The sequence below is a fragment of the Onychomys torridus genome, chromosome 3 (assembly GCF_903995425.1).
Source record: "Onychomys torridus chromosome 3, mOncTor1.1, whole genome shotgun sequence".
Classification (NCBI taxonomy): domain Eukaryota; kingdom Metazoa; phylum Chordata; class Mammalia; order Rodentia; family Cricetidae; genus Onychomys; species Onychomys torridus.
Genome location: NC_050445.1, coordinates 137122866 through 137132021, shown reverse-complemented (window position 1 = coordinate 137132021; position 9156 = coordinate 137122866). Strand labels below are relative to the sequence as shown.

The 9156-nt window shown below is 44.7% G+C and overlaps 1 protein-coding gene across 1 annotated transcript; it reads right to left on the bottom strand.

The window, feature by feature from the left end:
- Positions 1–7695, bottom strand: M6pr (mannose-6-phosphate receptor, cation dependent). Its single transcript, XM_036181812.1, has 7 exons — positions 7498–7695; positions 4009–4188; positions 3575–3741; positions 1493–1602; positions 1114–1244; positions 382–508; positions 1–237 (listed from the first exon to the last, which is right to left on the bottom strand). The coding sequence occupies exons 2-7, from the start codon at positions 4185–4187 to the stop codon at positions 115–117; spliced, it is 837 nt and encodes a 278-aa protein (XP_036037705.1). The 5' UTR covers position 4188; positions 7498–7695; the 3' UTR covers positions 1–114.
- Between the last annotated feature and the right edge of the window lie 1461 nt (positions 7696–9156).

Genomic DNA, 9156 nt, shown 5'->3' with positions numbered 1-9156 from the left:
TGGAAAGCAGGAATATTAATGGCAAGGCAAGAGAGGAGAAGAGACGGCTTGAGAAGTCTGGCTGTGTATGCTTTGGTTTGGGGACTGACGAGGTGGCTGGACATTAAAGTACAATCACATGGGTAGCAAATGATCATCTCTTTCTTCTGACTCTTCTCCCAGCTGGTCATCCCCAACTCCACGATAGGCAGCAGGCATGTTGCGGGGTTTGGAACGGCACACAAAGTCACAGCCATCCTGTACAGGCGAAGCAAAGGAAAGATAACCTGTTTTAGAGTGAGGCAGACCATATGGTCTCGACTGTGACAACTAGCTTTCTTTAGGGACCATAAAGAGAACACCCAAAAATCTAAGGCTTAGTCCAAATTAACTGCTACTTACAGCTACTAGGTTGCCAAGATCCTGCCAGAAGGCCAAATGGGGAAACTGCTCCATTCCCTTGGCTCCCACCACCAGTCGCTGGTACAAGAAACCCCCAATGATGTAGACAGCAACCAGTGATGCAAATCTGCAGAGGAAGACACACTTAAAATCTGTCAGCCCGGAAGTGGCACTGCATACCTCTAATGGACTTAGAAGGCCAAGGCTAGCCTTAGCTGCTTCCTAAGCTGGACTTGATGAATACAAACAAAAAGGGCTGGTAGCTTCTTAGAAAACCCAGGAGCACTGCCAATCTGACAGAAGCAAACACAGGGGAGGGGCAGCGGCGGGGAACCTGTTTCTTCAGCGTTCTACTGAGGTGCTGGTAAAACCATCTAGCCTTCCTGGGAAAAACAAGTCGGGTATGGTGGCGCACACCTTTAATCCCAGCACTCAGGAGACAGAGGCAGGCGGATCTTTGAGTTTGAGGACAGCCTGGTCTGTCTACATAGTAAAGTCCAGGCCAGCCAGAGCTACACAGTGAGACAGTTGAAAAGTTTGGGTTTTTGTTGTTTTTGCTATTATCAGGGATTAAGCCTAGGACCTCATGCATACAGATCAAGCACTATGTCACCACACTACACCCCAGCTTAACTCCTTCCAACTTGTATGGTCTTACTTTAGAGTCAGTCCCCTCTGACTACGTGTATGTAAACACACTTGTACCGTACCGAAGAGGTAGAAAGTACTCACATGACCAGTAAGATAGAGCCCACACTGAGGTGGGAGGCTTCAGGTGAACAGGCTACACTGCTGTCCATCTCAAAGAGGTACAAACAGTCTTGGACTTTGTTTCGTTCCTCAGACACTGGGTTAAAATTGCCCTGATGAAGAGAGGACCAAAAAGTAATTATGTATAAAATTCTTTCTTTCAACTTGCACCCAACAAAGACCAGCCCTCAATAAACAAACATTTGCTTTTGCTCTTGCTCCTGGTTAAGCATCCAGCTCTTCATGTATGGTATGAATCTGGCACACTGAAAATCTGAATTTCTACTCCACATAGACTTGTCCTCCTGTTAATTCCCTTCCCTCTGGTCAGATCTTCCCATCTGTCCCCGGGGAACCTCACCGCTAGTGTGTGTCGATTGCAGGAGATCATCACCACTGCTCGACGCTGCTCTTTGCCACAGTGGTTGTCATATTCATCACCCCCTTTGTATATCAGCATGATCCAATTACCTGAGGACAAGAACAATGGCACTATGGAGTGCAGGGGAAGCAGAGGCAACAACAGGTAGTAGGGCACAGTGGAATTAGCCACCCAAACTGCTTTTAATTAATGCTAATTGGTATGATCTATCCATCTGAATGCTAAACTAAAACTTTTCTTTTTTAAAAGACAAGACTTTTGCTATATAGCTCTGGCTAGCCTTAGTCCACTAATTATATAGACCAGGCTGGCCTCAAACTCGTGATCTTCCTGCCTCTGCCTTCCAAGTTTTGGGGTCATGGGCATGAGCCACTATGACTAGCCTTAAAACTTGTTTCTTGACAAAACTTTGTGTTTTAGACAGTAAGAACTAAATATTTAAAATTTATCTTTTACATTAAAGGTAGGCACCAGAATGTGTGAAAACAAATTATTATCCGTGCTTTTAACACTGATGCACATTTTCTCAACACATAGCAAAAGGAGAGGAGGTTCCACATGACTGCTAGGCAGCAGGGAGAAGTCCAAGATGACAGATGAATTCAAAGTGGGTGTTAATAACACATTTCTCTCCCTTTGTATTCACTACTTTTAAAAGTTCTTTGCAAAATATTGTTTGACTAACAACCATGTGAAGTGAACAGGTTAAGGATGGTTTTAACTTTGCATATGAGAAAACAAGATTTCAAAATCAATGAGCTGGTGCCTCAAAATCCTCTGTGGTGGTCTGAGTAAGAATGGCTCCCATATAGGCTCATATATTTGAGGGCTTATTCACCAAGGAGTGGAGCTGTTTGAGAGGATTGTAAGGATTAGGAGGTGTGGCCTTGCTAGAGGAGTGTGTCACTAGGGGTGGGCTTTGAGGTTTCAAATGCCCATGTCATGCCTAGAGTCTCTCTCTTTACCCATGGATCAGTATGTAGAACTCTCAGCTTCTTCTCCAGCGCCATGTCTGCCTGCATGCTGCCATGCTCCCCTCTGTGGTGATAGTGGACTAACCTCTGAAACTGTAAGCAAGCCTCCAATTAAATGCTTTCTAACAGTTGCTTTGGTCACAGTGTCTCTCCACAGCAATTAAACAGTGACTAAGACACCATCACTAAAAAAAGGATAATTTGGGTAAAGAATGAACTTGTGTGTTTTCTTCTTCTTCTTCCTCCTCCTCCTTCCTCTACCCCTCCTCCTCCTTTTTAAAGATTTATTTGTTATATATACAGTGTTCTGTACTGCATGTGTCCCTACAGGCCAGAAGAGGGCACCAGATCTCATTACAGATGGTTGTGAGCCACTATGTGGTTGCTGGGAATTGAACTCAGCACTTTTGGAAGAACAGCCAGTTCCCTTAACCTCTGAGCCATCTCTCTAGCCCTTATTTTATTCTTTACATAATGAATAACTACACTGGATAACTTATCTGCTTATGGGAAGAAATTAGGCCATAAGTACTCCTTCCAGCATACATGTTCATGACATTTGAAAAAAAATACAACTATGTTAGTACAAGAAGGTGGTAAATTTTTTCTTTCCTTAAATACTGGTTTGCACAAAAAAGTTATTTTAAAATTCACTTGGGAAATTTGAATAATTTGATGAGAAATAGTGGCTGGTGTGGAACTCATTAAATATTTGGGTGAAGGACTCCAGGCTCTGTAAGGTTCTGGCTAGATTCAGATTAATTTTCATTCTCATTGACTCAGTTTCTCTTTCTGCTCCTTTCTTCCATTTTTCTTCCATTTTCCTTTTTGTGGTACTAAGTATCAAAGCCAGAACTTGTGCATGTGGGCAAATGTTCTACTCTGAACTGTTTCCCCAATCCTATATTCTTTTCCTGAAAATTTTGCAGTATCTTCAAACACAGAAGTGTCCTGAGCTGTGGCTCCAGAGCAGCTGTGAAACCAGGCACTGTGAGGTACAGTCTCAGGTAGACCAAATTCCATATAACATGACATACTCAGAAAGTCGGGGAAGGATTGTTAGAGGACTGACATGGAAATATCTTACTTCCGTTGAAGAGGTGAGTCTCGTTGATTCTCCCAACCACTGTCTCCTTCCCATTATTTTTGCTGATCTGCACCAGGCCTGCCCCAGAGGAGTGGTTGCCAGCTTCCCGGCATACTCTGAATATGTAGCTGTACGTGTCTGAGCCCTGGCCCACAGTGCTCTCAAAACTGCAGAAGAAAAGTAAGAAGAGAAAGAACAGTATCACTAGTTACTAAGCTCAGGAAAAACCACATCCCTCCCTTTGGTGACAACCAATGTTCTAAATGTACATCTGTTGAATTAGGACTTATTTATAGCTTCATAGTCTGTCCTACTTGATAATAGAATCCATACCATTCACGCACTCCCTCCACATTAAAGCTGAAGCAAAGTCTGTAAAAAGAAAAGACCCATAAAGCTAATTTCTTAACCCCTTTGGGGTTCTTCTCATCTACCTTTTGTTAAAGAGTGGCCGTAGCCTGTCCAGGAGAGCAGCCTCTTGTTTTGACTCCTTATCCTTCTCTCCTACCAGGTCACAGGATTTTTCTTCTGTCTGCCAGGATTCTCTCACAGCCAAAACCAGGACTATCAACAGTAACAATTCAGTCCTCCAGCAGCCAGAGAAGGGGAACATCCTTTTGGGAGAGTGTTTGAAGACGGGACCAGGAGAGAAACAAAAGAGATATATCATGTGACCACAAAAATGAATGGTATTTTCATTATGCAAATCTGCTTCAGAACAAACTATGGGGTCCAGTGTAATGTCAAATGTCTTTAATCTCAGCCCTAAGAGGCAGAGACATGTGGATCTCTGTGAGTTTGAGGCCAGCAAGAGATACCTGGTGAGTGACTCTGTCTCAAAAAACCTTCAGAAAACAAAAACCCAACAAGACAAAAACAAACTACGGGGGTAAGAAGAAGAAGAAAATAATGAACTATGATAGCTTGGGCTCAACCTTCTTTGCGTTGTTACTGTTTGACTAAAAATTTACATCGTACTATTCTATTATTGAAACTTAAATACTAGTTTATAAATAAAGCGTATGTCCGTGGCCTTCCTAAAACATTCCAGTCATGACATACACAGATCCTCCAATATGTCTAGCTTGAAGTTATTAGGAGGACATGAGGTAGAGGAAGGAACCTGAATATGCTGGGTCCTAACATGTCAGCGTTGCGGGAGCATCTAGCAATTTTTCTCCATATTCACTAGAAGCACGTGGGATGGAGGGGGAGCAGTCACTGCACCTCAACTCACCTCAATCACTATGCATCATGTCTCTGGAAAAACCACCCAATCACAGAAGAAAACTCATCATCAGGTCAAAGCAAGGGATTAGAAGGCTTCAAATCCGCCCCAGCCTCTCCAAGTCACAAATCTCAAGGGGCTTCTAGACTTCCGTTGGGATGGTTATCGTTCTACACTCTAAAGTTCTGTACTGCTGAGTTCTTTCACTTACTGTCTATATTATTCTAACAAGCCCATCTATGGCCCACGGGAGACATACATCTCCAGGTTATCTCTGAATGCAGCCCAACACATTTGTAGATGACAGTGTCATATTCTGATACTGAGAAATTGGACATCCCTGTACCATCTTTGTAGTTAGGCCACAGTGATTTATGCTGGCAGAAGGTTTCACTAGTATCTATTAGTAGTAACCCTTCAGGCCACTGACGCTGTTTGTTCATTTATGTTTCACTTTTTTTTTTTTTCTGAGACATTTAACCCTCCAGACTTTCCTTATAAGAAAATGGAAGCTCCAAACTTGTGATCTAATTGCATTTCCCTTTCTTAATCTGAGTTTCTAATTTCCCCCATGCGAGGAGGGCAACAAATGCTTTGAAATTTATCCATCTGACTTCATATACCCCAACCATCAATTCACTACAGAACATAAGGCATTTCTACACAATAATCACTGGTAGCCAAGAGGTCAAAGGCTCTCCTAACACATCTCAAATACAAACAGGACACATGAATAGAGTGACAGCCAGGCACTAAATGTATCGACCAATCAATCCTCCCCAAACCTTAATGCAGTAAATTCCATCATCTCTATTTCACAGATTAGAAAGCAAACAACCAACAAAACAAACACCACGATACAGCTGATGGAGTAAGCAAGACAAATGGCTGCAAAGTTCAAGGTCCACGTATCACCATCATACACATCTTTCACAATTTTTTGGGATGCCAGGAGAAGCCAAAGCAAAGCTACCTTTGCTTACCTAAAATAAAGCAGGAAAAGGAAGTAATTCCTCACAGTGTTAACCACAGTGTAACAAAGAACTCAGACTTAAGCTCTTACCTTCCCTAAACACACCTATTGCTCAACACATAGCTCAACCAGTCAAATCACTGAGAGGTACTTTTGTTAACTGATTCTGTGCCATTTTCCTTAAGTTCTCTCAGGATCTAATTTAAAAGGTTGACATTCTGGGCTCTGAAGCTCTTTCTCCCCAGGAGCATATTTTGGAGGGATGCTCTCACAGAATCACGAGTGCTCTGCACTCTGACCTAAGAGTTAGTTCCTCATTGGTAACTGCTGCTGCTTTCTCTTCCCAAATGAGGGCAAAGAACATCACAGAATTGGGAAGGGATGGAGAATTAAAACAAGCTGTGGTGGGCATTAGATGAACTGAATGACTTGTCATTTGCTTATTCAAAAAGTTAGAAGAGTAATTTTAAATTCTTTTCTGTTTAAGACTTGACTGTATGCTGAGCAGTGGTGGCGCACTCCTTTAATCCCAGGCAGAGGCAGGAGGATCTATGAGTTCAAGGCCAGCCTGGTCTACAGAGAGAGTTCCAGGACAGCCAGGGATACTCAGAGAAACCTTGTCCTGAAAAAAACAAGAGAAAGATTTGCCCTAAGTCTGAGCTGCTCCCCTTTGATTTAGTGTGGTGTACACCCCAAATGCTTTATACCTACATTATGCTAGTTCCGTATCTTGGAAAAGTAAGATGAGGGACTGACGATTACAGATGCCCACTGAGTTACTTGTTCTAGGTCACACAAATATTAAATATTAAGTTACTAGAGCAACCTGGATGACTAATGACGTGAAGGCATTTGTTGGCAAACTTCTGATAAACATGGGCACAAGGAGAGAAGAGTATGAAGTTCAAGTTGGACAGTCCCTTTTTAATGTGGTGCAAACAGATCCTCCCAGGACACATGTTTTCGATGTGTGAAATGGGATCTTATGATCTTGAGACATCTTCAATCTCCTTATTCTATAGAGGCCTGTCTATTGGCAATTCGGGAACACCATCCTTCCCAGGGCAGCCAATGACTAAGTTAGGGATTGGGAAACTGCTGACATCACTTGTTCGCACTTGTCCACTCATGGCCATTTTCTAATGGAAGTTTTACTTTCTTCCTCATGGTTCACGGCAGCCGACACTTGGAAGACCGGTCTGAACCGGCAGAAAGACCCAATGCTGAAAGAGCCTCGAGGAAGTAGTTCTATGCTTCAAACTCCCTACACGAAGAAACACAGGACAATCCCTCTGTTACTCTTTTCCACACCAAGCTCACACGTTCCTCGAACTTCAAGGATCCTGGAAATTCTCGCCTTTCATTTGCTCAAAGCCATACCTTACCCAAAATGATGTCACGATGCCACTTTACGTCCATGATACAGGTCAAAACTCTCTCAACAAACATCCAGTAACACTTCACACGTCTCCACACTTGGCACTTAATTTCCTCCACCTTCAAAACATCTTAAATCCCTTTCTGATCGTGGAAGTCCTCCCCCTCACTCCTGGTAGTCTGACGCTCTGTCCTCACGCCTTTCGCCTCCACTCGGCCCTACGGCTCCCTAGCAGGGTCTTCGGCTAGAGCCAGCGCCAAGCCCGAGTCCTGGACTGCATCTCCTCCGGCGTAGGGGTGTGCAAGGACCCCAGCCCGCCTCCTTTTCCACGCCCCCACACTCACGTGTCACGGAAAACACAGCAGCCGAAGCTCAGAAGCCCCCCAGAACGTGGCCCTGGGGTTGGGAGACGCAGCCGGAGAGCAGCGGGCCGTAGACTCCGGTCCTCGGCTCTTGTCTGAGGCCAGCGATCCCCAAGGCGCCGCGCTGCGACCCGCTCCAGAAACCGGAAACAGGAAGCGGAGAAAGGCTGCTGAGCAACTGCTCCGCCCACTAGGCCCCGTGGCATGTGACCGCAGAACCACCGCGCTTCGTTCCTTCCCCTGAACGCTGATTGGTTAGCAGTCTAGTTCGCTATGCCCCTGTCCCATCAACTCCAATCACTCCGAGATTGCCAACATCAGCTCCTTCTTTTCGGGTTGCCCTTTCTACCAATGAGGTTCGAGCCCCGCCTCCAGGGACTCTCTGACGGCGCTCCCCACTCACGCGGGAGTCACGTGCCAGGTGTCCCGATAGGTCGGATAGAAGGCAGTACGAGAGGGCGATCCTCGTAAACTAAGGAAAGTGTCGTTCTTGGGCTCTCTGGAAGTTGTAGTTTCCGCTCCCGGGGCGCTCTGGGAATTGTAGTTCCTAGGGCTCTTCTGCTACCGTGGTAGCCTCTGTGCGGCGCTGCTCAGCCATCCTTCGGCTGAGATCTTTCCTGGTCTATAGTTGGTCTTAGCCTCTAGGACAGCGGAGCGTAGGGTCCCTCGTGTCCTCGTTTTCTTAACACCGTTGTTCAGAACGTCTAACTCTCTAAGAACATGCTATTATTACTGTTACCTCTGCAATGATTTGTCCTCCTGTGGGGTCTTGCGAGATAAGCATACTCTGTTCATCAAAGGTGCCTGCCCTATGTGTGAGGGTCCTCTGGCCTGCATTCGGTTTCCTGAGGGTCTTTGTGCCTTTGCTAAGGTCCTTTGCAGGCCCCATGGGTTTATTCTGCACTCTGTGAAGTCCTATTTGTTCCTCCTCGATTTGAAACTTAATTGTTATGGCTTCCTGGATTCACTCTCCAGGTTCCTAATTTCTTACCCGGAAGGTTCTTTGGGCTTCAGCTTGTCATACCCTCTGACTCACGTGCTTTTGTGTGCACCTCTCTCACTCATGTTAGAGGCAATATTATGTTTGAAACTGCTAGCACTGTAGTGTTCCCATACTATTTTTAAAAGTTAACTTAAAATTTTTAATACATTTTAATTAAGATATAATTACTCCCCTTTCCTTCCTCCAGTTCACCCAAAGACCCCTTCACCTAGCTCCCCCCCCCAATTTGATAGCCTCTTAAAAAAATCCTTACTGTTAACATATACATGCATAAATATATTACAACCTGAGTAAGACTTATCTTACCATTATGGATGTCTGGCTATGCTGTTTATTGTTGTACAGGTGTCCTAGCTGGGGCGGGTTGTAATTGCCCCCCTCCCTTGGCAGCTTGTACGGTGTTTTCTGTACCATGGAAGCAAGACTGCAAAAGGGAGCTCTCAGGTTAGATCCAGCTCCAAGAGTAGGAGTTCCATATCCTAAGTGTGCAGTCTTCAGCAATAGGGGCCTACCTTCAACCTCCGAGAGGCAGCCAAGGGAAACAGAGCAAGTCTATGTTGTTTTGGGAGTGACTTGGACGTCCCCGACTTAGTATTGAAGAAATTTCGAGATTTCTCATGGTTTGAACTGGGGGTTTT

Coding starts and splice junctions, on each gene's coding strand:
- M6pr (XM_036181812.1), bottom strand. CDS start 4,187: ATGTTCCCCTTCTCTGGCTGCTGGAGGACTGAATTGTTACTGTTGATA. Junction 509..1,113: donor GGCTCTATCTTACTGGTCAT/GTGAGTACTTTC, acceptor CTTCCTCTGCAG/ATTTGCATCACTGGTTGCTG. Junction 238..381: donor ATCTTGGCAACCTAGTAGCT/GTAAGTAGCAGT, acceptor TCGCCTGTACAG/GATGGCTGTGACTTTGTGTG.